General features: G+C 45.0%; 1 protein-coding gene across 6 annotated transcripts in view; it reads left to right on the top strand.

Annotated features, from left to right (window-relative positions):
• TANC1 (tetratricopeptide repeat, ankyrin repeat and coiled-coil containing 1) overlaps positions 1-27538 on the top strand; it is a 414480-nt gene that overhangs the window by 337171 nt on the left and 49771 nt on the right. For 5 of the 6 annotated variants that reach the window (XM_073807679.1, XM_073807678.1, XM_073807677.1 and 2 more), the window contains 7 exons: positions 145-331; positions 13644-13907; positions 20296-20418; positions 21251-21532; positions 22301-22458; positions 24792-25023; positions 26174-26340. In XM_073807679.1, coding sequence (XP_073663780.1) covers positions 145-331; positions 13644-13907; positions 20296-20418; positions 21251-21532; positions 22301-22458; positions 24792-25023; positions 26174-26340 — 1413 coding nt within the window. The remainder of the gene's footprint in view (positions 1-144; positions 332-13643; positions 13908-20295; positions 20419-21250; positions 21533-22300; positions 22459-24791; positions 25024-26173; positions 26341-27538) is intronic. The other variant, XM_073807680.1, reaches the window with a different exon arrangement.

The raw sequence follows: 27538 nt of genomic DNA, 5'->3' as shown, positions 1-27538 counted from the left end.
GGAAGACCGTGTATATTAAGATCCCTAGATTTGAAGAACAAAACAAAACTGTTTCCCATTTTCCGGTTTGTAGTTTCATTGTTTCAGCATCAAAAACAAAGGGATGTGTAGCTGCGCTAACTCCTCCTTCCCTTCATCTTACAGTGCACAGCTCTGAGCCAAGGCATCAGTCCTTGCTCCACACTTACAAGCAGTACCGCGTCTCCTAGCACCGATAGCCCCTGCTCAACCTTGAATAGCTGTGTCAGCAAGACGGCAGCCAACAAAAGTCCCTGTGAGACCATTAGCAGCCCTAGTTCCACCCTGGAAAGCAAGGACAGTGGAATCATAGGTAAGAAGCTCACTCCTCGGTCATGTGCTGGCTCCCTGCGTTTCAGCCAGAGCGTTCACCAGGCACGTCTTAAGAGGGTTTTAGCATGCGCGGTTTCTGAAGATCGGGCCTGCCCTGTCCTTTGCAGATAGCACCGGCTCCATGGACAGCTGAGAGGATGAAGCATTGGCTTTTACGTTCCTTGGTGTTTACTTTTATAACCCTGGGCTCATTTGGTAAAAAATTTTCCAGATCAGGTCTGGCCTGGGAAGTTACAAAAATCTTCCCTCCTCACTGAGCAATTCTACTTGATGGGGATCGGGTCTGGATAGGACACACCGTAGGGCAAGGAAATCCCTGCATATTGAGAAGTCTTCCCAGCTCAGTCTCAAGGTCACTGATCTCCCACGTATTTCTGGGTGTGTGTTCTTTAGTTTCTTATAACGGCATCTGACCACTGTTCGGAGGCCAGGAGTTTCTAAGGAAACCTAACTGCCCACACACACCCATGCCCATACCCACAAAGTAGGTGTGCTTGTGCTGAGCTGTGAGTCTGGAGACAGAGTGTAGTCCTGACCCTTAGGCTGCTTGACTAGGTGACTTGAGCAACATTTCATTGAATTCTTTGCACACTTCTTTCCTTCTCAAAGGAAATCAAAAGTAAGGCTTCTGATTAGGTCAGTAGTTTCTAGTCCCATGTTCACAATAGCATCAACCAGGGAATTTAAGAGCCCTTGTCTTTACATACTATCCCAGACAGAGTGCGTTCGCATTTCTGCAGGAGGGCCTGGGCGCCTGTGTGTCCCAGTCTGCAGCCTGATGTCTTTCGGGGGAGCCGTTCAGGTCTCTTGTGTGCTGAGGCCATGCTGCTGTCTGACACCAGTGCTCTCCTGCACAGCTCAGCCCCTCCCTGTTGCCCAAGTGATGCACATATCTCTGAGGGATATTTTATGTTTTATGTATGGAACCAAATGCAGTGACATTTGAGCTTTGTTTTCTCCAGTCGCCTGCAATTTCTTTCAAGTGTAATTTGAAAAACCCAGCTCTGCAGGTTCATCCAGTTTTATTTTGGCGATTGCCCCAGAAGATCTGTGAGATGCCTAGGACTGGGTAGTGGGCTCTGTGAGGGGCCGGTCAGCACGAGGAAGGCAGTCTCTTCCCTCAGTTTTCACTTGGATCGGGATCTTCTATGGGTTTTTGTTCCTTTTTGTTTGAATTGTCTCATTGAGATATAATTTGCATACCATAATATTCACCCATTTAAACCATTGAGCGGACTGTGTTTATTCAGTACTGTGCAACCGTCACCACAATCTGATTTCAGAGTATTTTTACCACTTCAGAAAGAAACCCTGTACCCTTAGAAGTCACACCTCGTTTCCCCGCATACCCCAGCCCTACTCAACTGGTAATCGACTTTCTGTCTCTACAGACCGGCTAGCTCATTCTGGACATTTCATGTGAATGGTGGGTTGTGGTTTTTGTAGCAGGTTTGAATTCTTTTCACTCAGCTTCAGGCCCTTCCAGTGAGCTTATTCTGCTAATTCCCCTTTCTCATCTCACTCTGCTTCCCCACCTGCTGTTTTGTGTAACAGATTTTTCCCAGTGTTACCTCTGTTTTCATGCCCCGTCTCTCTGAGCTGCCCACCACCGAAGGATCTCTGGTATTAATTCTGTGATAGCCAGATGACTTTCTTTTCTTTTTACAAATTATTTATTCATTTATTTTTGGCTGCTTGGGGCCTCCGTTGCTGCGCGCAGACTCGCGCTGTCGTAAAGAGCTGGGGCTACTTTTTGTTGCGGTGCGCGGACTTTGAGCCGTGGTGGCTTTAGCTGTTCCAGGTGACTTTCTTTACAGCATTCTTAGCCTTCTGCAATGTCCTCTCCTCCTCAGAGTTTGTCTTCCTTCAAGAAATTGGCTAGCGCTACAGACTTTTTTTTTTTTTTTTTTGACAGCCTTTTACTTCTTATTCTGGGTTCTGGCCTTGACGTCTCATGCCTCTGATTATGGCCAAGCCAATTTCTTGTTTTGACAGAAACCCTTTCAATGACAGAAAACTACCCTCATTCATTCATTCATTCTCACTCTGTCTCTTTCTCTCATTGAGAGATTGCTGCTATGTTAAAGGTGTTCTAAAGAGGGAAAAGAAAAGGTGCTGGTTGGTCTTCTGCATTGTCAATGAACGACTGAACTGCAGGAGTATTGAGGCTCTTAATTAGTACTTGATTTAATACAGTCCCTGCTGAGCCCAGACCAGTGAGTCCCCCTATTACATGCTCTCCGTAGATCTCAATATTTTCAATTTACTTATTTTTTTCTTTTTAATTTTTTTTTTTGTTTATTTTATTTTTGGCTGTGTTGGGTCTTCGTTTCTGTGCGAGGGCTTTCTCTAGTTGCAGCTAGTGGGGGCCACTCTTCATCGCGGTGTGCGGGCCTCTCACTGTCGCGGCCTCTCTTGTTGCGGAGCACAGGCTCCAGACGCGCAGGCTCAGTAGTTGTGGCTCATGGGCCTAGTTGCTCTGCGCCATGTGGGATCTTCCCAGACCAGGGCTCGAACCCGTGTCCCCTGCATCGGCAGGCAGATTCTCAACCATTCCGCCACCAGGGAAGCCCCTCGGTTTACTTATTTTTGTTTTGTTATTTACTTTTGTCTCCACATAGTTAGGGGGTCTCATTTATCTTATTCTGGCTGTCTACTGGGCTCCTAGCATGGTGTTGGGCATGAGAAATTAAGGAAAGAGAATTGTGGCTACTTACCAAGTTGCATTGCAGGAGGCAGTGGTTTAGTTGGTTTCTAAGGAAGCTATGTGGGATTCCCATTCCAAGTTGGCATTGTCCAGTCTTTTCATGTCGTCTGTATTTTAAGTTGTGTCTTGTCGTTAAAAGTTAAATGACCCACTTCATGTCATTGAGGCTGTCCTTCCTTCCTTGACTCAGTCAACATGTTCCCTTAACTCGGCTGAACAGGAAAAATGGCAACGATTGAGATGAAAGTGGGAGGAACTGGGAAGAGGTTCCTGAGTCCCTCTTTCAGCAAAGACCCCCTGCTTCATGCGACTGTGCTTCGTGCCCGGTCACCTGATCTCCTGCAGGGAGCGAGGACCATAGGTGGCCGAGAGGGAAACCCTGTGCTGGTGACAGTGTTTCTCTGTTCTCTCTCCTTCAGGGACCTGCAGAATTAGAACCTGTTGCCAAGGGACACATTGGAGGTGTGGTAGGGAGGAGAAGGAAAAACAAGCATTTCATCTCCAGGCAGACTTACCCACAGCTCTCTGTGAAGAGGTGGGCGTGACAGGGCCAGAGGAGGGACGAGCTTCCTCCTGAATCAGTACAGGGTATGCAGGTTCCGTTGCCGCTTCAAGGAGCAGGGATCTGTGACTCAGTTGTGGTTCTGTGATTGCTGGGGGGTGGGCAGTGACGAACATGTCTGTTTTTATAAGGTGTAGCCTTTGGGCATCTTAACTGTTCCACAGAGTAAAATATTCAAGAACACAGTGATCCCATTGGGCACCGATGAAGGCGAGATATGTTGGCTTCCTGCTTTGGGAGGCCCTGCAGTTGCTTGTAAAACAGGCTGGTTAAGATTCATGTCCCGGATTACACAGGGCCTGGAGAAGGGAGGAAGAGGCTTTCCATTTAATTTTCCATTTGAAGTTGTTTGAGATTTATCAACCCATGGAGCTCAGGTTGGAGTGGCAAAGGTTTGGGGGTGGGCTGACGTAAAGAGCACACAACTCATGACATAGCAAGCTTTGGGAAAGCTGTAGGCTCCCATCCAGGGCTCAGACCAGAGCTCCACGTACAGTATTAGCACAGTTTATTTAGGGGAAATTTCTAACAATGCTAACCCATCCTTAAAAATTCCTGGGCCTCCCCCTTACTATTCAAGGTGACTTCCTTCATGATGATTCTATTCAGTCTAAATATTTTTGCCCAACAGATGCCGTGAAGGGAAGTTTGTGTTCCCACGTGCCCAGACAGCCTTCTCAGGCTGCCACAGGGTGCCCTGCCTGGGTTCTGTTTCTACTGGTTTTGATTCATTTGCAGGTGAAGAGAATTTCCTTTGGGAATTGCTTAGTAGGAGAAAGGGCAGGCTAATGACCATGTAGAGGAATTTATTTGGGCCCCTTCCAGTCCCTCTCTGTGGAGGCCAAGGCCTAGCGGGGCCCCTCTCCACCCACTGCCCCATGTTCATGGTGTAATGCAGAGGGGAGTCCCGCTGCATCCTATTTCAGGAGCTCCAAGTTCTTCCAACATAAATGTCTTTAGAAGTTTAATAATTCTGTCATGTAGAAATACTGTCTGAGCTGGATGGGATTAACTACATTCCCTACAAATGTCTTTTTTTTTTTTTTTTTTTTTTTGTGGTACGCGGGCCTCTCATTGTTGTGGCCTCTCCCGTTGCGGAGCACAGGCTCCGGACGTGCAGGCTCAGCAGCCATGGCTCACGGGCCCAGCTGCTCCGTGGCACGTGGGATCTTCCTGGACCGGGGCACGAACCCGTGTCCCCTGCATCGGCAGGCGGACTCTCAACCACTGCGCCACCAGGGAAGCCCTCTTTTTTTTTTTTTTAAAGTAAAATTCCTTACTCTTTACATAATAAAATCATTGGCATTACCTAGAAGTTAGTGTCTGATTTTCAAAGCTGCAGTGTGAAAACCTTCTAAATGTGACAGCAGCTGTACTCAGTCACCATGAAGCAGCTTTTTAATTATTTGCTTTGAAAAGGAAGACTTTATAAAGAAGTAGCATTTAAAGGTATTTCCTCCATGGTGGAAAGAACATTTTTTCTTAGTGACACTCCCTTGAATATAACTTGCTTCCAACTGTTACAAATGGAAATTGTAGACTATTAATCCCAGCTTAGAAAAAAATTAAGTACAGGCAGACCTGCAGGCTTGATTCCAGACCACCATAACAGAGCAAATATCGCAGTAAAGCGAGTCACACAAATTTTTTTGTTTTTTAATGTGTATAAAAGTTGTACTGTAGTCTGTTAAGTGTGCAACAGCATTATGTCTAAAGAAAAAAGCAGTGTACTTACCTTAATTAAAAAATACGTTATTGCTAAAAAATGCTGACCGTCATCGGTGCCTTCAGCGAGTTGTAATCTTTTTGTTGGTAGAGGATTTGAAATATTTCGAGAATGACCAAAATGTGACACATAGACATGAAGTGAGCAAATGCTGTTGGAAAAATGGCGCCCTTAGACTTGTTCAATGCCGAGTTGCCACAAACCTTCAATTTGAAAAAAAAAAACAATTTCTGTGAAGTGCAATAAAACATAGTATGCCTCTGTGTATTCATTGGAATCTGTGTGAAAACCAATCTGATTAAAAAAAAGAAAACATCACTGAGAATAGCAGGCTTTAAAGCACTTCTTGATTTAAAGGTACTGTTTAGTTTTTGTTTATGTCCATATCATGTTCAGTATTTTATGTGTGTGTGTATGTATTTCAGAGAAATGGGCTATTTATTTAGGGAGAAAGAGGATGGATGTTGGATGAGGAGAAACAAACAAAACTCAGCTTTCCTATCAAGATTTAAAACAATAATAAATCCTTCCTATCCATTAATGATAGAGGTGCCCAGGAGAAGGATTTCCAGGTAGCAATTTAAAAAATTCTGGCAGAGAGAGAGGCCATTGAAAGTCAGTCATGCCTTCCATTTCCTTTCTCTGCCACCTGCTTGTACCTGCTGACATTTATAATCTCCCAGTGGCTTTCATAGCTTGTTGGATGGGTTTCCTTCTGAGAGTTGGTGTTAGGACAGCCCCATGAAGGGAGGGGAGGGAGTTCTGAGTGGAGGACAGCCATATCTCACCTCTCACCCCACCATCTCCTGCACTGGGTGTGTCTTCTCAGCAGATCAGGTGTGTCTCCACCTGCCCTGCTGCCCCACACCTGAGCCACCCGCATTCCACCAGGCCAGGTAGCTTTCAGGATGATTAAGTGCTCAGAATTTTAAGAGGGTAAAGCAAGAACTCAGGCTTTTCCTGCTGCCTTTCCCCTTTCTCTGGGGGGGGCGGCGGGGGAGGGAGCTTACATTTGCTCTCCCGCTGCTCACTTTGAAGCTGGGAGGCAGGTCTACATTTTTTTTAATTAATTAATTTATTTGTTTTATTTTTGGCTGTGTTGGTATATATTTAGGCAGGGGAACTACCGTCACAGGAATATTGCTCCTGCAAAAGTGGCTTGCAGTGAAATACCGGACACTTGATTAGCATCCTTGCTGGAGTTTGATGATATTTGTTCTTCTGCCCAGTTGCTTAGGACATAAAGAAAAGTTACCCATGGGCTGACTTCTATCTTCCTGCATCTCTCTTCTCTGCCTTCCTAGGCTTGTAAAATGAAAGTGATTCTAGAGGTAGCTTTAGACCTTTTATTTCCTGGACTTTGTGTCCCAAGGGAGATGATCAGATGCAGAGAGAGGCACACAAAGAGGAATTAATTGTACTTTATTTTCCTTTTTAACTTGTTGTAACTCCTGTCCTTTTGATTTTATGCTAATACTGCTTTGTTGCCACCTGTCTTGCCCTGCTTGCTACTAAATTGAAATGCTTTGAAATTGATTTGGTAATAACTATTTAGAGTGTTTCAAATCTGTGTTACTATTCATTTTGCTACACTGCCTGCAATTTAAAAAATCATCGTTAATTATAGAAGCTTTTTAATCTCTTGGGTGAAGGAGGAAAATTTGCTTTTACATATATAATTTGGTAACGTACTTAACATGGGAAAGGAGTCCTTGGCGGTGATGCGAGTTAGCAAAGCGCTTGCTATACTTGTATTCAGACCGTGGTTGGATTCTCCGGGCTGTTTTGTCGGAAGCATTTACTGGCCCCGACTGCACACCGGGAGCACGTTTTTTTCAGTACTGGGACAACAGAGATAGGCATAGTATCTACTTTAAAACTTGTTTACCTGTGGAACCAAAGAGTGGTCTCCTGCCCTTTGAAACTTGGGCAAGTTGTCACTAGCTGAAAAGGGTTTAAAACATGGCAGTGGCCTCTGATGGAAGGTGTATGCCGTAGGTGCATAATAATACCAACCCCTGATAGTGCCTTCTGCTTTTTTCTGGAAGAATCCAGAATTCTATGGAGTCATTGGACTAAGTCAGAAGTGCCAGCGTCTAGACCTTTGGTGTTCGGGTTATGCGAAGCCTTACGGGGACACCGTGTCACGTGCTGTTGCTAGAAAACTTCCTGTTGTTCAGGTCCGCAGGCCGTTCTCCGGAGGCCACTGCCTGCCCTGTCCCACTGAGTCTGGGCCATGTGGGGTGGGGCTGAGGTTGGAATGGTGTGGCCGAGTGAGGAGGACTGTCCTCCCCTCCCCCACTGCCCCGCCCCAGCTGCCCACGGAGCGCTGCTGTGACCGCGTGGCTGTGGCTCGGGCCCCTGGCCTCGCTGCCTGTCACAGCAGAGTGCGCCTTGTGCACAGCCGTGAGCACTGAGCCAGAGATTTGGGACAGAGATCTGTCTGTCACGAGCCAAAGCGCAGGGCCTTCGGCAGTTCCCCAGGGCTGGCCAGAGGAGCCACGCGCTGCTGTCCACGCAGAGTGGCGAGAGGAAGAGCCAGAGGTGACTCAGGCCACCCCCCCACCCCCTGCTCCCATCCTGCCAGACGTGAGTGCCTTCGCTCGCCTTCCTGGGCTGCCGGAGGTGAGAGCAGCAAGCCTCAGACTTTGTTCCCTGTGGTTTGTTAGTATGTGGGTGGGGCAGAGGGAGAAGCACAGTCTGGCATTTCTGGTCAGAAGGTTCCCAGCAGGCTGGTTTCATCCTTGCAGTCTTCCCCCTTTGTCACTCAGGGAAGTCCAGAGTGTGGCACGGCAGCCTGAACCGTGTGAAGCGTGAGTACACAGCAGAGGAGTGCACAGCAGAGGAGTGCACTGAGTGCTGTCGGGTCCAAAGGACCAGGTGGTGGGCCCGTGGCTTCCTGGACCTGTCACTTTGATCTTGCCCCAGCCTCGGTGGGACGTTCTTCGCTTTCTAGAGTCGCTGATGATCTTTATGCAGTCGGGTCAAAGAGACAGTGTCTGCACTAGTTGGATTTTCCTTTTTTTTACTCACTTCTTCCCGTCCTCCACTTTCATAAGCAACCGGTCTACTTCTTTCTTGTTTGGTCTCTAATTCTTCGGTCCCGTGTTTTAACTTTTAGACTCTTCCCGTCAACCATTAAACTGGATATAGAAGCTGAAAGATGTTTGTTTGGGTTTTATTAGTGCTACTTTATTTTTCTTCAGTTGTATGGGGAGGAAAGCATTCTTGGGTCCTTATGATATACGAGGCACTTTACATATGCCCTTCTATCTAATTTTCTCTCCCAGGGAGAGAGTTTGGAACAGGACCCGGACATGATTAACACTATTATAATATTCATGTTAACCACTATTGTTGTTCTTATTTCCTAGGGATACTTACTTATTTATATTTCATCCCTCCCTAGTGGATTTGAAATGCTCATAGGCATTTGCTAAAACAAGATTTTTCTTTTTCAGGGAAGGTATGAGTTGGGAAAGAGTGAGAGAAAAGATGAAGTCAGCAGTCAGGTTCATAAGATTTTATTAATTTTGCCTATAAGTGGGCAGAAAGTTTTAAGATTCCTAGTAACCTGTGTAAAGGGAGAAATACAATCAAACACACAAGATGATGTCAGTAAGGTAAGACAAAAATGTGCCCATTCCTAGTAGTGGGCCCAGAGAGACATACCCCCTTGTGGGTCCTCAAAAGAAGAAAAGCCAAAGTTTGAACCAAGCCCCTTGCACTTTTCACCTCTTGTCTTTTCCAGAGCTAAGAGAGAGAAGAATTTGGCTCTGTGTATACGTTTGATATCAGTGGCCCTTAGTTTCTAAACAATTCTGGACTAATGCATTAGTCTATAATTATTAGTCCATCTATAATTAGTCCATCTGTAATTCTATTAGTCCATCTATAATTCTGGACTAATACGTTAAATAGTTTAATGTATTTCTGTCTATCTGTTTATTATTTTTGGCTGCATTGTGTCTTTGCTGTATGTGGGCTTTCTCTAGTTGCGGTGAGCAGGGGCTATTCTTCGTTGCAGTGCACGGGCTTCTCATTGTGGTGGCTTCTCTTGTTGTGGAGCACAGGCTCTAGGTGCACGGGCTTCAGTAGTTGTGGCGCGTGGGCTCAGTAGTTGTGGCGCACAGGCTTTGTTGCTTCATGGCATGTGGGATCTTCCTGGACCAGGGATTGAACCCATGTCCCCTGCACTGGCAGGCGGATTCTTAACCACTGTGCCACCAGGGAAGTCCCTTAATTTATTTCTTGATGTTCTTTTAAACCTACAACTTGATTTAGATCCCACCAAACTACTTACTGGGCCCTGGACTTTACTGTTTTTTTGGTTTTTTTAAATTCTGTTTCAAGTGAACATTCAACATATGAAAGAACCTTCAATAAGCAAAGAGGGGATGAGGGAAAGTTGGGAAGGAGAAGGAATCATTTTATTGCAGTGCCATATGTAGCAAAACGTTTAATGACTGAGTGGGTCTCTCTCTCTGCTTCCCCCACCTCCCAGTCAGACTCCCTCCTGGCTGCTGTGAGCCCATGATTGGCCTCTCTCCACTAGCCCCTGCCCAGGGGCTGCTGTTTTTAACAAGGCAGATTTCATGAACTGCAAAATACTTTTTAGCCACAGATACTTTACAGAACTCCTTTTACATGTTGAGAATTGTACAAGGCAAAGGGAGTTTTAATACACACTGCATGTGCAGTCAAAAGAACTGGGACATACCACTAACTCTGTGTGTGTGTGTGTGTGTGTGTGTGTGTGTGTGAGAGAGAGAGAGAGAGAGAGAGAGAGACAGAGAGAGATCAGTTTCTCCCCAGTGTGTTTCCATATCTATAAAGTGGGATTGATGGTTCTCAGCCTTTCCACCTCTTCTCTCGTGTTGTGGTGATCATGTATATGTCTTAACATAATTAGAAAGTGCTTTGGAGGTGGTATAGCCCAGTGCACTAGTAGGTCTGGTTAAATGTGCTGTTTCTACAGAGGAAGATAACCCCCTGTCCTTGGCTAAAAGGAATTTTCAAGTTACATGGAGAGTCGGAAGTAGTAGCACATGAGAATCAATGAGCAGTGCCAAACCTGATTTAATACTGACCTGTAAGGCACAGCCTAAGCTCGCAGCTTGGTAAAACTTAAGGCCTGGTAAGTTGCTCATTTTACAGAATCCTGTGTGTTTGCAGAGTGACTGGGACCCAGCCTGAGTGATGATGGCAAGTCTTAATTGATGAACACTGGCATCTATAATAGTTGAAGTCATAAGATGTTAGAATTTTTGAGTTGAGTTGTTAGGGAACTTTTCAAGATTATCCAGTCTCTGGAAAATGTCAAATGACACTGATTTTTTAGAGTTTTTTTTTTTAAAAAAGAAACATCATAGTTAGGATGTTGCCCTGTGTGTGTTAAAACTTGAAGGTGACTGGGTTAACTTAATTAGGAATTTATTTCTGTTAGCTTGGAAGAAGAATAGGTATTTTTTGAGTAGCTTGTCATGTGTTATAAGAAATACTTTCCCTTTCTTGGAGACGTGGAGCTTCCCTCTTTGGTGTGCTTCCTGGGTCGTGTGGGAGAACTGGGGCCTTCATCTGTCCCACTGGATCTGCTTCAGAGCTGAACCGAGATGAAAGTTCACTGCTGGGGCTTCCAGCCGTCAGCCTGGGTCTGGTACTGGATCCCAGGGAGGAATGTTGTGAAGTGGGGCAATCTTAGTGGAGCATCTTTGGGGGAGGGCCCTGGCTTCAGAGCGCCTCACCTGCCTGCCTCTGAGAGGGCCCTGCTCAGTGTGGACTCTGGAACGCGTCCCTTAGTTGAACTTCTTGAGGACAGTGGGAGAGTCTCCCCCTTACAAACATACTGTAAACTAGTAATATCCTCCTTTTGAAATCGTGGCCCCATCTGGGACTTCTCTTCCCAGCTGCCTGGGGGCCTTCTTCCTCTACCTGCTTCCCTTCCGCTCACTGCCACGACCTGAATGGTGCCACTCATCAGGGCCTGGGCACCTGTGGCTTTGCTGACAGAACTGGGCGTTCAGCCTGTCCCAGCATCCCGTGAGCCCTGACCAGAATGTCCCTGCCTAGCTGCTGCTTGGGTTCCGGAAGCCCTGCTTCTGGTGCTGTCCCTGGTCACAGGGAGTAGGGAAGTCCCAGTTTCTGTTCCCACTGCTTGAGGTCTGAGTTAGGATCAGATCCTTAGGGGTTTGATTCTGAAGTGCTTGGCACTTCGGGAGAGCAAAGGAGAAAGAACATCACTCTGACATTGTTTGTTTTTCACCTTAAGAACGTGTGCCCCCAGATAAAGCAGCCACAACATAAAAACCAGACCAGTCGCCCCACCCGCTTTCTGTAACTTAGGTGTTGGGGTAGCCTGGGAACCTAATGACAACATGCCTGCAGGAAAAGCTTTCTGAGTCCTGAGCACTGGACTTTTAAATGAAAATTTGGAACACAGTCACAGCTTATTAATAGGGTTATCATTAGTAACTAATTACCATTGAGGCAATAATCTCATTAATAAATTAGAGTATTCCTGTGATGCCCTTAGCACAGTCCATGATATATACAGTAACCTTCAATAAATATCAACTGCTGCTATTACTACCACCACCTGCATTTTTAGGATGGAAAGAGTCATACTTAATATACATATGCTAATATGAATGATCCATTTAAAAACCACACAATGAAGACTGTGATCGATTCCAAATAGATAGAGGGATTAGTATTCATACGCCTGCTAGAAAACTTGGAAATGCTGGGAGTAATGACAGGTACCCTGAAGATGTGACAGGCCCATCTCAAATCAGCTTACACTTTGGTTAGAGACATAATGTCAACAATCCTGAACCAATAACAGTGAGATTAAATGTAGTTTGTTCATTTGCTCATTCGTTGAATAAGCAAACATTTACTGAGCACTGAGTATGTGCTCAGAAAAGGAAGGGATCAGCTCGTGGTGAATCCTCTGAGGAGGCTTCAGCATGTAGAAGGGATTTTTAAACAGGGAGAGAAGCAGTGGGTGGTAAGTCCAGCAGGAGCAAAGATAGTTTGAGAATTGGGACAGGATACCCTGCGGTCGGTCGCATCACAGGAGGAAATTGTTTTGTCCTTACTTCTAAACCATAAAGAGCGTTGTAAAAATAAACAAAACCAAACCCCTTCAGACCCTTTGATCCTAGATGACAGACTCTGTTGGCGCTAATTCACCAGCCTGCTGGTAAAGTGTGTATCGTCGGGGTATGTTGAAGAAGCAGCTTCATGCAGGCAGCTGGGTCTTGAATGCCCTCTGACCCTGTGCACTCCCATTTGAGTCTTGCAGTTAAGGGCCTGAGCTGCTGGGATCCAAATAAAGATCAGAGGACCTGGCCTCTCTTCTCAAGGACTCAAGCCAGTGTTGCTTGTAAGCGGATCACATATGGCTCAGCGTCTTTAAGTCAGAAGTGGCTGTTTGTAGATGTGTGGAGTGAATGCTGCTGCTTTCCTTCGTCATATTCGTCCTCTTTTGCCAAGATGTTTTTCCATCCTGTTTTTCTTAGAAGAGGTTAAATTTTAATTCTGCCATCAAGTGTCCCTTCCCATGCTTGCGTATTCCCGGCGCTGGTTACGTAGAGGTTTCCATTCTGAGCTGCTGAAGGAATAAAGTCACGTCAGCCGCTCTGGATCGTCTTGAACAGATGTTATAAAGTTTAATTCTAAGGATCAAATTTCTGCTTGACTTAATAATTGTGTTTTTGTTCTATAGATTTTTCTCCTGCATCTTTTCTGTATTAACTATTGTGCTGCCCTGCCCCCTCTCTTTATACACAAATGTTATTAATTTGGGAAAAATACTTAAAGGTTCAAGGGAATTTAATGAGATTTGAATTCTTTTGTGAGCAATTCATCTTTGTTAAAAGACAGGCTAAAAAAAAAAAAAAAAAACCACAAAAAAAGACAGGCTATATCATTTCCAAATTACATAGATTTACTGTTAGCTCTCAGGTACTTTTAGACAGCTTTTTCATTATCTTCTTCTCAGAGTTTTCTTTTTCCTCCCCTGTAGACTGATTTAGCAGTTTATTTCCCCTGATAAGCAACATTCTTCTAATTTACTAAAATACACTGTATGAAACATACTTTGATAAAAATCTGTGCGGGCCAGAAAGCTTTCCATTGATCATGGGGAAGGGTGTGTGCATGTGTGTGTGTGCGCGCACGCGCGTGTGTGCGCGCGCGCGTGTGTGTGTGTGTGTGTGTGTGTGTGTGTGTGTACTCTCAACGGCACCAGCAATTCCTGGCTTCCTTCAAAGTATTTTGGTCTCTCATTTCAGCCACGATTACAAGTTCATCCGAAAATGATGACCGGAGTGGCTCCAGTTTGGAATGGAATAAGGACGGAAGCCTAAGGTTAGGGGTACAGAAGGGAGTGCTTCATGACCGCAGGGCAGATAATTGCTCCCCAGTGGCAGAAGAGGAGCCCCCTGGGCCAGCGGAGAGTGTGCTGCCCAAAGCCGAAGCCTCAGTTGGAGATGGTCCGGTCCCTTATTCTCAGAGCTCCAGCTCGCTAATAATGCCACGGCCCAACTCAGTTGCAGGTAAGGCCACGCCTCTCCCTGGAAGGGTGATCTCACTGGGTCTGAGGTGCCCCCTGCTCACTCTCTTCACTTGGGAATCTAATCCAGACACAGGCCAAACTTGTGATCATGGGTCAGGCCCTTACCTTTTGTAGGCCTTAGTTTACCCATCTGTAAACATGAGGGTAAACATAAGGCCGCACTTAATGGTCTTTAAGTGACCCTCCCCCCTCTGGAATTCTTTAAATCTAATATTTACACTGTATGGCTCTTTGTGTTTGAGGGAAGAAAGCACCAAAAACTCTGTCCTTGTTTTTTGTTATTTTGAGCCGGAGTTAATTGAGGATTTACAGCTTGGTCAATGGGAATTGTTGTTTAGAATGAGTTTGTTAATATTAGCTCAAAGAATTTCTAATCCAACTTTCAAACTAAGGTTTTGTAACTGAGGCCCATCACACAGATACGAGGTCCAATTTTTGTATAATTCAGTTTCAAGGGAGCTCATAGTTTAAAACACAAGCCAGCAGGAAAGAGAGGAAATGAAAATAGGTGAGACAGACGTGCCCTTCAGCAAGATGCGGCAGCCAGAGCTGAGACGAGAGTGCAGAAGTGGTGACTGGTGCTGGGTGACTGGTCAGTGAGTGGTTGTGAGGCAAGGAGACTAGTTCTCAGCGGGTGGGGAAGGGAACTCTGCCTCTGAGCTGTCGTGCCTGCTTTAAGCTCCCAAGTTTCTAAACTCAGTGCTCTTCTGTTGAATTTAGAAGAGGAACTTGTTTTGATCATCTTTGTTACCAATGAGGCCTTTAAATTTCTCCTCTGCCAAGGCCTGGACCCAGGATCTTTCTTCCTACATCAAAGGATTTCTCTGTGATTTTATATTGCTCCTTTGGGATGTGCCAGGCCGCTCTGGTTGTTATTGGGTGTGTTTTACAATGGAACTCTGAAGCAGCTGATAAATAAATGGCCCTAATGGAAAAGTTCAGAGACACAACTCTTAATTCACTTTCAAAGGGATTTGGCGTGCCTGCCAGAGGGAAGTACTGAGAGCTTTATGCGTATTGAGTGATGATTCTTCCAGAAGCTTTTGTGTCCTCCCACCACCCTCCCACTATCTACGGCATAATATGTTGCACCCAAGGCATTTTAGACCCTTTTTACCTGGATGTGATGAATGGTTCATTTGTATTATCCCAGGACTTCATAGCTTTATTGACTTCAACAAAATAGCAAACTCATATTCAGTTTAATGAAGCTATTTCAAAATTAGGAAACACATTAATAAATTACCTTAACAGTGGTAAAAGGACCCCCTTTCGGGTTATGTTTTCTGCTTGATGTTCTTTCATGGGGTTTCCTGCCACGTGAAGTGACAGTGGGTATGAGCTGAGCGTTTCCAGGAGACTGCAGTGATTACAGAGCAGGCCTTTCTGCTTTCTGCTGTGCTCATTCATTAGCATCTGTGGATGCACTTGAACTGGACCTCCTGTGGAATTGGGAGGGTTTCACCTCTGGTGTTGAGCAGTGACTGCCCAGCCTAATGGGTTTGCTCATTTCTCCGTGTTGCATATTTTATACACTAAAAACGTATTTTGGAAGGAAATAGGCAAGTGCCTTACATCATAGTAGTATCAATTCTGCTAACAAGCTGGGAGTCTGGTAGATTCTTCATTGCCCACCCTCTTACCCCTAAAGCTGAACCTCAGTTAAGAGGGAATGCCAAGATTTTTCAAGTATCACTGAAAAGAATAAAAGACTCAGGTTATAGACTATATGCAGAGCTGTTTATCTAGGGATTAGAAGGCAGGCTGCTACAAACAGGGCAGCAGGCAACGCTCAGTGTTCGAAGGATTGAAGTAAAATGGGAAGGACCGTATACTGAAATCTCTTGGAAGTGTTTGCATGTCAAGGTCCACGTAAACACAGAGAAATTGCCATTTGATAGGAAAGGTATTTTGGTACACGAGGGCCGAGTAAGGACTAGCAGGTGAAGGAAGGGTGATGCCAGCTTCCCCAAGGGACATGGTTCCCCTGGGGGGTGAGGATATGGAAACAAGTTCCTAAGGCTGCCTGCCTGTACTGTCACTGAGCCTGTCACAAAGAACTGGAGTTGTCGCTTCCGTGTTAACTGTCTCGTACAGCGAAATTTTTTGGTCAAAGATGATGAAAGTAAGTTGGCCAGCTGTGGTGATTGTTTTGCTCTGCAGAGATTTTTCTTTGCAAAAGCATTTGTTGGAGTGGAATTGATTTAGAAAACTGCAGTCAGGTTATTACTGTATATGCCACATCAAAATGTATGAAGCGGACACCTTATTCCTTCATTAAAAAGCAGAGTGAGAAGCCTTTAAAATGATATCTTGGATAATCCAGAAGTTGGATAATTGGGTTCTACCTGTTTTTAAAAATATTTATTTATTTTGGCTGCGCTGGGTCTTAGTTGTGGCACGTGAGATCTTCGTTGTGGCATCTTTTGTTGTGGCATGCGGACTCTTTTTTAAAAAAAATTTGAATATTACTTTATTTTTTTATACAGCATGTTCTTATTAGTTATCTATTTTATACATATTAGTGTATATCTGTCAATCCCAATCTCCCAATTCATCCCACCACCACCACCCCCGATCCGTTCTGCTTTCCCCCTTTGGTGTTCATACGTTTGCTCTCTACATCTGTGTCTCAATTTCTGCCCTGCAAACCAGTTCATCTGTACCATTTTTCTGGGTTCCACATATATGCATTAATATATGATATTTGTTTTTCTCTTTCTGGCTTACTTCACTCTGTATGACTGTCTCCAGAGGCGTCCACATCTCTACAAATGACCCAATTTCGTTCCTTTTTATGGCTGAGTAATTTACTCAGCCACATCATCTTTATCCATTCGCCTGTCGATGGGCATTTAGGTTGCTTGCATGTCCTGGCTATTGTAAATAGTGCTGCAATGAACATTGGGGTGCATGTGTCTTTTTGAATTACGGTTTTCTCTGGGTATATGCCCAGTAGTGGGATTGCTGGGTCATATGGTAGTTCTATTTTTAGTTTTTTAAGGAACCTCCATACCGTTCTCCATAGTGGCTGTATCAATTTACATTCCCACCAGCAGTGCAAGAGGGTTCCCTTTTCTCCACACCCTCTTTAGCATTTATTGCATTTATTGTTTGAAGATTTTTTGATGATGGCCATTCTGACTGGTGTGAGGTGATACCTCATTGCAGTTTTGATTTGCATTTCTCTAATAATTAGTGATGTTGAGCATCCTTTCATGTGCCCGTTGGCCATCTGTATGTCCTCCTTGGAGAGATGTCTGTTTAGGTCTTCCGCCCATTTTTTGATTGGGTTGTTTGTTTTTTTTTTTATATTGAGCTCCATGAACTGTTTGTATATTGGGGGGATTAATCCTTTGTCTGTTGCTTCATTTGCAAATATTTTCTCCCATTCTTAGTTGCAGCATGTGGGCTTCTTAGTTGCAGCATGTGGGCTTCTTAGTTGCGGCATGCGGGATCTAGTTCCCCCACCAGGGGTCAAACCTGGGCCCCCCCTGCATTGGGAGCGTGGAGTCTTACCCATTGGCTCACCAGGGAGGTCCCTGGGTTCTACCTTTTGGACTACCTGTTTTTGGCTTTTGAAATTCTAAGTGAATCACAGAACACTGTGTTTAGTGTAGGAAATCAACAAGCAAAATTACCAACCAATTTTCTTGAAACTCTAACTGGTAATTGCCCTGGACTTAATGGTATTTACCTTTGATAGGTTAATCCATGGTGTTTCAACAGATGTTTCCCTTTGCTCAGCTTAGAGAAGTCTCCCTGTGCTTCTCACTCCACCTACTCCACCCCATCCCCTTTTCCCCCCAAAAAAACCCTCTGTCCTGCAGCGTCTTAAAATGTACCTCTCACCCAGATGTTAGACACAATGTATGTATGCAGTGAGTATAAATTAATTATAATTAATTTAACTGTAGGGATACTAGCAGTAGGTTTATTGCAGCATGAAATTATTGTTTCCTCTCTGATTTTTCTGGGCCCTGTATAGCGTTCAGACTTTTGAAAGCACTTACTGTTAAATACCAGAAGCGAACTAATTTTTGTAGTGTCCGAGCATCCGTAGGCACGTGTGAGAGGACAGCACGTCAGCCTAGTCACCTGATCAGCTGGGTGGGTGTCTCCTGGGTGCGGTGCTAAGCAGCTGCAGCGTCACTGCTGCTCCTTTTCCATCCCTCTCAGTGGCTGTGATGATACCTTAGAAAGCAGAGGGAGCTGGCAGCTGGGGGCTTGCAGCCCATTTGAGCAGTGGTCCATTTCAAAGCAGCATATTCATGTTTTAAATAGAGCTCTGGAGTTGCTGGGGCCACTCTGTTGCTTGCTTCAGAGCTGAAGCTGTGCTGACTGGATATCTGAAAAGAGGCATTCAAAACCCCACTGTCTTCTGCCTCTGTGTCAAACTAGGGCTTTTTTGCAACCCTTTCTTTGGCATGCCCTTCATAGTCTCTTCTTCTTAAACCTGTCCATTGTTACGAGATTATGAACTGAATGTCATGTTTTGACGGGTTAGGGTGGAAAGGCAAACGGGAAACCTTTGGAGGCTGCGGGCGTCTTTGTGCTCTCCGGGGCTGAAGCAGCAGCCGGTCAGGCAGTCGTGGCTCTTCCAGCTCTAAACTGAACCAGCTTGTGGATTGTTCTACCTCAGCCTTCAACATGTGCGTTTATTCACAGTGAGGCGTGCTGAGGAGGGGGGCATTTGCAGAGGCCCGAGTCAGAGTCCCAGGTCCCAGGTGGGAACCTGGAAATATGTTCCAAGCTATATTATTATAGGGAGCCAGGGTGATGGTTGTGGTCCTTGCGGCCCTCTGAGAAGTTTCACATGCCCTGGTTGTGAAGGACCTGGAGAGAAGCTAGAGGTTGCCATTGGATTCCCATAATTTAGGCCCCTTTGGACGTCCTGCATAAGGAGTTAGCCGAGTCTTTCTAACAGGAGAGGTTTGTGTTGCATATTGACATAATGTGTACGGGGTGTGTGAACAGGCTGTGGGTGTGCACTGAAGAAGCATCAGTGTGTGCTTTTTTAGAGTCAAGGTGTCTGATCCTTCTCCATGGCCTGGGAAGGTGAGTAGGGCACATGGTTGATTGCCCTTTGGAGACTGCAGCAAGAGGGGACACATCATCACAGAGGCAGGCCATGGAGCCACGCAGGTGCCTGTTGAAGGAATGAGAGGAGGTGGTGCTAACAGTGAGGAAGCAAAGGACCGAGGCCTTAGGAGGGGAAGTAAGGAAGGGCCTAGGTCGGGCAGATGGTCCTGGTCGGTGGTCGGCAGCTGGGCCAGAACCCGTGGGGTAGCCAGAGGGTTTTCAGCAGGCAGATGGCCCAACTTGACTTCTGTCCCTCCAGCGTTTGTTGCACTAATGATTTCACCAGTCCTTAGAAGCCTTAGCCCTGGGAATATGAGTCCCTCTCCCCTGTCATTTACCCTCAAATGATAACATGTATTTTATCATCCTGTAAGATAATCATATGTCTAGGATTGTCGGTACTTTATAATTGGACTACTTAACCCACAAACCAAATTAGGTTTATTTTTATTTAGATTTTTCTCATTGTGACCTAGGATGTGTATGTAAATAAGAGGTTCCTTTTTTTTTTAAGGCAAAAACATGTACTGTATATTTGCTTTAAAGATTTGCTAAGAATTAACAAAATTATTTTGTACTGATTATTTTTATAATTGAACTGATGTATGCTTCAGTTAATGATCCTTAATGCTTTTTAACAGGTAGCTATGTGCTATGAGTCTTATTGATTTGGTCAGAGGTAAATGTGATTACTTATTTTTAGAATTAAAAAATGCATACATAGATGTAATATAATATATAATCTATAACGTATACATAAAAATTTGAAGCTTTCTGATAAAGTCCACTCGGCTACTTTTACCGCCAAAAGCTGACTTTTAGGGTTCTGAGCACTGTGGAATTGTCCGTGCAGAATCTGCTCACTTAGTTAACAAGGTTGGAATTCCAGCAACAGCAGAAGGCTCCCTGGAGCTGCAGAGAAGACAGGTCACCATGCTGCATGTTTGCAGTCAGTACTGAAGCTTTACTGAGTGACCCTCGATTGTCAGTTTTCTTCATAAGATTTTTTGGTGAGGTCTGTCTCTTTCCAGGAGTAATGGAGACTCCTGGCAACCACATCAACGTGACTTTGACTCAAGAATGAGGAGCACTTAGTTTTGTCCACTTTTCAGTTAACGACATTGCCAGAAAAATTAACTGGGGTGGGCAAACAAAACCAAAATCACCCTGAAGTAAGTTTTGTTGAAAGCCTGAAATGAATTGCTTAGTAATTTATAATTTATAGTAGTTTGGGTATGATATTAAACTCAACTTTGAAGAGACTAAACTTCAGTTTAATATTACAGCGACGAGCTCAACCAAATTGGAAGATCTGAGTTATTTAGACGGACAGAGAAATGCTCCCCTTCGGACATCAATTAGGTTACCGTGGCACAATACGGCCAGAGGCAGGGCACAGGAAGTTAAAGGTATTTATCTTTGCATCCGCTGTGATCATGGCTATGATGAGCTCATTCACTAAATACGGAAAGTCTGTGGTAACCAGCACTCAAGCCAGCTGTTTTAAAAACATGCTATGAAGTGTGTATGCGAAAAGTTTATCTTTTAGTAAGGTGCGCTAGGAGGCCATCCTTAACAGTTTTGGGGCTTCTTCCTTATAGTATGTGACTAACTTGCTTCTGGAGTTGAAAAACTATTTTGCAATACGTTGTTTTGAAGTGAGGAGTCCTTTAACACTCACTAGATGTTTTTGGTCGTCAGCGAAGAATCGGCTTTGTTACAGTTCCTTGGGCTGTATGGGCCACCTCCTGCTTCTTCTACCCGTAGTGCACAGTTGGGTGGCCAATGATCTCACCATAAGGGGCGCAAAGCACCACCACACCCTGATAAGAGCTGGGACTCTGTCTCCAGGGAAGATGCATTTCCATTTTATTCCTATAGGAGTGGAAGAAACATGTCTTAAGTACTGTTTCAGATAAACTGATGAGACATGGTTTGGTCCCTTCACCACTTTCTCTAATCCTCTGTGTGTCTCTCTTGAGTCATGAAAATAACTTAGAAGCATGAAAGGACTAGAAAGTCATTTTAATAGGACCCTTTGTAAGGCCAATAGGGTACGATAAATGAGGTATTAGGAAGTATTACTGGAACCAAACTGGTAATATTAATACTTCCAGATCCCTTGTGTTGTAAAACTAAAGTCTGTGCTAAAAGTAACATACAAGCAATGATAAACTGAGTTTTTTAGTGTATAAAATTATGTCATTCTTCTAAAGTAATGATCTTTTTTTTTTTTCTAAGCACGATTTGCTCCCTACAAGCCGCAAGACATTTTGTTGAAACCCCTGTTGTTCGAAGTACCGAGCATAACTACAGACTCTGTGTTTGTGGGAAGGGATTGGCTCTTTCACCAGATAGAAGAAAACTTGAGGAACACAGAACTGACAGAAAACAGAGGAGCCGTGGTTGTCGGAAACGTGGGCTTTGGGAAGACGGCGATCATTTCTAAGCTGGTGGCACTGAGCTGCCACGGAAGCCGCATGAGGCAGATTGCTTCCAACAGCCCCAGTTCATCACCGAAAAGTGTGTCCCTGTTTAACTGCTTGTCTAGTTTGTTATATTACTGTACAATAGATGGGGGAAACTGCTGTTGGGATAGACATAAATTCCCCATTTTCCTCAAGTTGTCCCAGCTGCTGTATCAGGTTGGCGATTGTATGCTGGAGAACTATCAATAGTTATCTCTCATGGTCTTCTGAGGCTATAACCTGGCTTGAGGCCAGCCCTCCCTGGTGTTCTCCCCACTGTCAGGCCTGTCCCCCTCTTGATGTGGGCAGTGAGGCCTGATCAGATGCTCTGGGGAATTCAGGGTCCTAACACTGAGCGGGTTAGACTTCTGGCGCAGCAAGCCAGAAGGAGTCTGCGCAGAATTCGTTCACACCCTATTTCCCACAGCCTTTGTCTTCTATGCCAGATTTACCCAAAGTATAAAAACTAACCTAAAATCAGGAGTAGCCAAATAGTTGACTGTGCTTAGCTTACTTTATATGTAAAAAAAGAAAGTGTCTCTAACATGGTAAACAGGGACAAGTGAGCCAGGAAAGGTTTTTTGTTTTTTTAAACCCAAAGGAATGTAATAAAGGAAACCAGAAACAGCAGTTCTCCTGGGAGGGGACCTGGAAGGCGGAAGACAGGGCTGAGAGGGAGCCTTGTATCCCCATCTGGGCTTTTGCATTTGTTACCATGTTCACTCATTACCCGTTAAAATACTTTCTGGGTCCGACCAAGAAATATGTTCAATATTCCACCCTATCCTTGTTGTAAATAATGAAACTAGTCTCTTTGCTGCAGCTTCAGATTCCTCCCAGGATCTTCCTTTCACTCCATTGCTTTCACCAAGTTCTTCTACAAGTGGTATCAATGCAGCTAAATCCCCCCCTGGGTCTGGGTCTGATCCTCCAGAGAACCAGAGACCAAGAGAGGATGCAGTGAAATACCTCGCTTCTAAGGTAATCTGCTCCTGATCTGTGGGAGCCTTCCAAGAGAGAGAGGTTTGCTAGTTTGCCTTTTGAGAAGTGAATTTTAAAAAGGGATCTTAAAACAGAGACAAGGGTTGCTTAATGCGAAAGTGTAGCTTTTGATAAAATTGTGGTAGAGTACGCCAGATAAAAGGTATTAATGAAAATTAGTATCTTAGGACACTGGCAGTAGACTTTTATTCCTCCTAAACAATGGATTGAAAGGGTTCCTCAAAGCAGCCAGAGGTATCATTGCATTTGCCACAAATCCATCCTTATAAGCATGTGTCCTCCTTCATTGCGTATGAGAGCAGGAGATTGGGAGCCTTTAACCCAGTGACCCAGGGCTCCGCCCCACCTGCACTCTGTTGCCTAGAGCCCTTGGTTTCAAGTGTCTTTCTGTCAGAGGTGTTTTGTGATGTTGTAAGAGACTTGGCCAATTTTCCCTTCCTAGATTCATGGTCAGTCATGATCCTTCTGAAATTTTCTATCTGCTTGACATCTGGCACAGGTTCATAAGCTGCCCTCCTGCATTGAAGCGGTTACACCTCTCATTCCTGGTGAGCCACTTGGGTCTCCTGGGGCAGCAGTGGCGTGAGTTGGTGGAGCTGGAGAACCACCAGGGGTGGACAGCGGTGAGAAGCATCTAGCGAGGAAAGCCCCTGGGGTGAGGTTGGGGCAGGGGAACTGAAAGGAAAGCTCCTCTGCCCCAGATCCCTTCTCCTCGCTTCTGCTTCCCAGATGAGGGCCGTTCCTCACCCAGCATGGGCAGCCCTGATGCCCTGACCACTGATTCGGGGCAGTCCTCTGGTCATGAGTGGGTGATCTGAGATGAGGGATGTAGTGCAGACTTCAAAGCCACCCCGTGACAGTGATTTTTCAAACCACTTTGTGACCCATAATGTGAAATACATGTTACACTAAACACTTGATACACACAGCATCACACACCCAACTGAAGAAAAAGCATTATAAGACTACACTTATTCTTACATCCTATAAAATTCACTGTATTAAATTAAAAAAAGAAAAACTTTTATGCTCCAAATTGGTTTCATCACCCACTGTTGGATTGCCAAACACCATGCTAGGTGGACTGTGGTACTAGCTCATTGGTGGTTCGTACAAGCTCACAGGTCCTCTTGCGTTGCAGCTAATCTCTTTCCAGGTGAGAGGCGAAGAGCTGTCAGCTTTCCTCTGAGTGTCGATGATAAATTTAATCAAAACGAGAAGTCACAGGGCAGTTCCGAATTGGCCATATCTACTCTTGCCCCTTGCTTTTTAAGAGTCTACAGACCAGGAATCGAATCCCAGATATTCCATTGACTGTCTGTCACCCTGGCGAGTCATTCAACCTGTCTGTCTGCTGCCCTCACCTCTGAACCGTAGCTAGTGGTTCTTGTCCTACTTACGTAGGGGTTGTAGGGCTGAGTGGGACAGCAGTGTCGCAAACCCTTCTGAAAAACATAAAGCACTTTACATGAGTGTGTTTTGACCTTTTTCACTCCCCTTACCTTGTACGTATATGCCTCCATTCATCCTCGTTTGGGACAGTCTCAGATTCTCCATTGATCGGCAGTGTGCCTCTCCTCTCAAGACAGTGCCGCATTTGGTACTTCCCTGGGGGTCTCTCTCATGAGTAGCCTGTTGCCACTTCAAATCCATCGCAACAAAAAGGATGCTCTCGGTGCTTGGGCAGGGCCCTCCCTCCTCCTATTTGTCCCTTCACAAGATTGGCAGGAATTTGGTAGTGTCTGACGTTGATCCTTCAGACAGTGTTGCTGTTGAAGTTCTCCATGGTGTCGCTGGCGGCGGCCCTCCTGCCAGGGAGAGGAAGCAGCTGTGACTTGAGAGCCTGGCTTTCATTGCCACCAATTTTATCTGCTTTTTGGGGGCCGCACATGAGTTCCCCAAGGAGATGCTGCTGTTTTTGAAAACAGAAATGTAGTGAATATGGTACTTGTGGATGTCGAGAACGTCAGGGTTGCTTGGAATTGTTTCAAGCCAGGGTGGGCTTTAAGTTTTGTGAATGACTTTTATGAGTTTATATTCAATACAGAGTAACTTGTGCTGATCTTAGTGCCGGTCAAGACGGACTTGTGGCTGCAAGTAAAAGTCGGCCTGAAATTTGCCAAACTTCAGAATTCCTCCCAAACTAAAGGGATAACTGGATCAATTAAGCTAAATAATGACTCAGTCTCGGGGAATAGAAGCAACGTTTCTTGTTACCTCAGAGAACGGGAAAATGGCATCCCTGATGGAGAGCCCGCAGGGTGCCGTGTGAAGAGGACGAGGCGATGCTGACCACTCTGCTTCTTCTGCAGGTCGTGGCCTACCACTACTGCCAGGCCGACAACACCTACACGTGCCTGGTGCCCGAGTTCGTGCACAGCATCGCCGCTCTGCTCTGCCGGTCCCATCAGCTGGCCGCCTACCGAGACCTGCTGATAAGGGAGCCCCAGCTCCAGAGTGTGCTGAGCCTCAGGTCCTGTGTGCAGGACCCAGTGGCCGCGTTCAAGAGGGGTGTGCTGGAGCCACTCGCAAGCCTGAGACACGGTACCTCCCAGCAGCCACCCGTGTCCTCCCTCTCCCCAGGACAGTCCTCAGAAGCGGGGTGGGGGTCCGCTTGACTCTGGGGTACGAGTGCAGTGGGCCCAGGGAGGATGTGAGTACATCTCTCCTCCCCTTCCTCAGAACCGTCTCCCCAGGGCTCCTCCTGGCTCCACTCCAGATGGCCTTGTTTTCAATTTTATATCTCTAGTGAGAATTCACTCCGCGGTTGAACATTTCCAAAGTAGCTAATTTGTAACCATAGGTTCCTTAGATGACTTGCTGTCTAGGAACTGCTGCCTGCATATTTTGCACTCCTAAGGCGCAGGGGTGTAAGTTGATTGTCTGGGGAACTTGCCGGCATGTTTTTCCAGGGGCCTCTGCTCAGTTGAACCTGAAGCTGTTTCTAGAAGTGTCCGTTTGTTTTTTTTGCCCTTGAATCTTCTCCACAGTAGGGGCGTTAGTGATATTATGGCCCTTTGACTTTCCATCTTCCCTCCCCGCTTCTGCTCTTCACCTTTTGAGCTAGTTTACCTGCCTACGTAGCACTTCTGCCAGATGGTGCCAGAGAGAGGGAATTGAAACAGATATGTCGTCATTGCACCTCATCCCTGGGCAGAAAGTTGGCACTAATGAATAGAAAACTAGATTCGGCCTTGGAGGAGTCTCTGCAGCAGAGTTCTCGCCTCCATTGGCTGTGTGCCTCGGCCGGGATGCTTTGCCCTTTGAGGGTCAGATTTCCTCGCCAGAATCCATCCAGGGAGCTCTAGGCGGGGTTGCGGGGTGGGGAAACCTAGAATCTTTGGCAGGTTTCATCTCGGTCCGTGTTGGTTATCTTTGCTGTAGCTCTCCCCAGTGACAGGAGTTTTTGAAGAGCTAAGTGTATCATACACAGGGGTGAGATTCTGCTGATGTGTGTAATACAGTACGTTTCTGAAAACTGTTTGGTGAGAATTGGTTTTCTTTAGGCTCTGCGCTCTGGTTTTCATTACAAATTTAATAGAAAGCATGCTTCTGTGAAAACCATGTCTTCTGCCATATGTAAACCTTTTTAGTTTTCCTTACACTTTAAATTGTGCATTAAAATACACTGGGGGGGTGCTATCTTATAGAAATGTATAATTTCCTAATTAAAAAAAATTATTTTCTCCTTTAGAGCAGAAAATTCCTGCAGAAGAATACATTATTTTGATAGATGGTTTAAACGAAGCTGAGTTTCATAAACCTGATTACGGAGATACACTGTCTTCATTTATTACCAAGATTATTTCTAAATTCCCTGCGTGGTTGAAGTTGATTGTGACTGTAAGAGCGAATTTTCAGGTAAAAGAGAGTTCTCACATGTCTTTCCAAGACCCCAAACCCCAATGTTACAGTTATTACAATTACAATTTTAGATGAATGCTAACAGCTTCAACTGTTGTCAACCATTTAGCTGCTGAATTGAAAACTGTATTAGAGCTTTGACATATTAGTGCACAGATCTCTAAACAGGAAAACTCTGACCTTTTTACCCCCAAGGCACATTTATCAGGATGTCAAGTGAGTTTCTTATTATCATCAAGCTGTACTTGTGCTTCTAAAATAGAAGTGTCTCGCCCTGGTTCACCATAACTCAGTTTGGGGGGGCTCTTTGAGGCGCCTGGCTAACAGGTCTACCAGATTTTAAAGTTATTCCTGCTTGTAGTTATTTGTATGGGTTTGTAGTGGGACTTTGTTTTTTTTGTTTTTTGGTTTGTTTGTTTGTTTGTTTGTTTTAATGAAGGGAAAAGGGAGGGATGAAGGAGAAAGATTTTTAAGGTCTATTCTGAATAAAAGCCTAGTTTTTCATAAAACTTAGACGTGAGGTAACGCTTGCAGCGAGATGAAGAGTGTTTTGTTTTTTTTTAAATTCTCTTCCTCATCTGTCCCCTCATTTAAACCCTAAAATTGTATCTTAAAAGCCATTGACTCCTTCCCTCCTATCCATTTTTAGTAAAGACACGAGACATTAGATTCTGATCTTTTCCCTTTTAGGATGATATTTATCTTAAAATAGCATTTGGGTGCTTTCTTTCCTCCTTAAAAGTAGAATTAGACCTCATTCGAACTTGGTGTTTGTTTTTATGGACGTTTGATCCATACACTTTTCAGTCATTTTTCACACAGCGAGCAGAATCTGGCAGTCAGCAGCACAGAAGCAGGAGTCCTGTGTTTTACATGCGAGCTGTGTAAGTTTTCAGAGGCTCCGTTAGCATCTGTGTAAAATGGAGGGGGGGTGCGGTAATTGTCCTCAGCCTGTCTCCTACGACTGTCACATTCAATGAGGACATGTACTTAGCTACTTCACAAATGATAGAGGGATTTAAAAAAAAAAAAACCTCATCTCTGCTGTTAGGTGTCAGGACAATGCTTATCTGTGGGATGGCAAAGGGACACGGGGCTTCTGGGAGCTGGCAATGTTCTTTGTCTACCTGCTGGTCCCACAGGTATATTTGACTTTGTGGAAGTGACTGACGCTGTGCAGTTAGGATTTGTGCAC

This window comes from Tursiops truncatus, chromosome 7, assembly GCF_011762595.2.
Source record: "Tursiops truncatus isolate mTurTru1 chromosome 7, mTurTru1.mat.Y, whole genome shotgun sequence".
In the NCBI taxonomy this organism is placed as follows: Eukaryota; Metazoa; Chordata; class Mammalia; order Artiodactyla; family Delphinidae; genus Tursiops; species Tursiops truncatus.
Note: the sequence above shows the minus strand (reverse complement) of the source record. Positions and strands in the feature narration are given on the sequence as shown.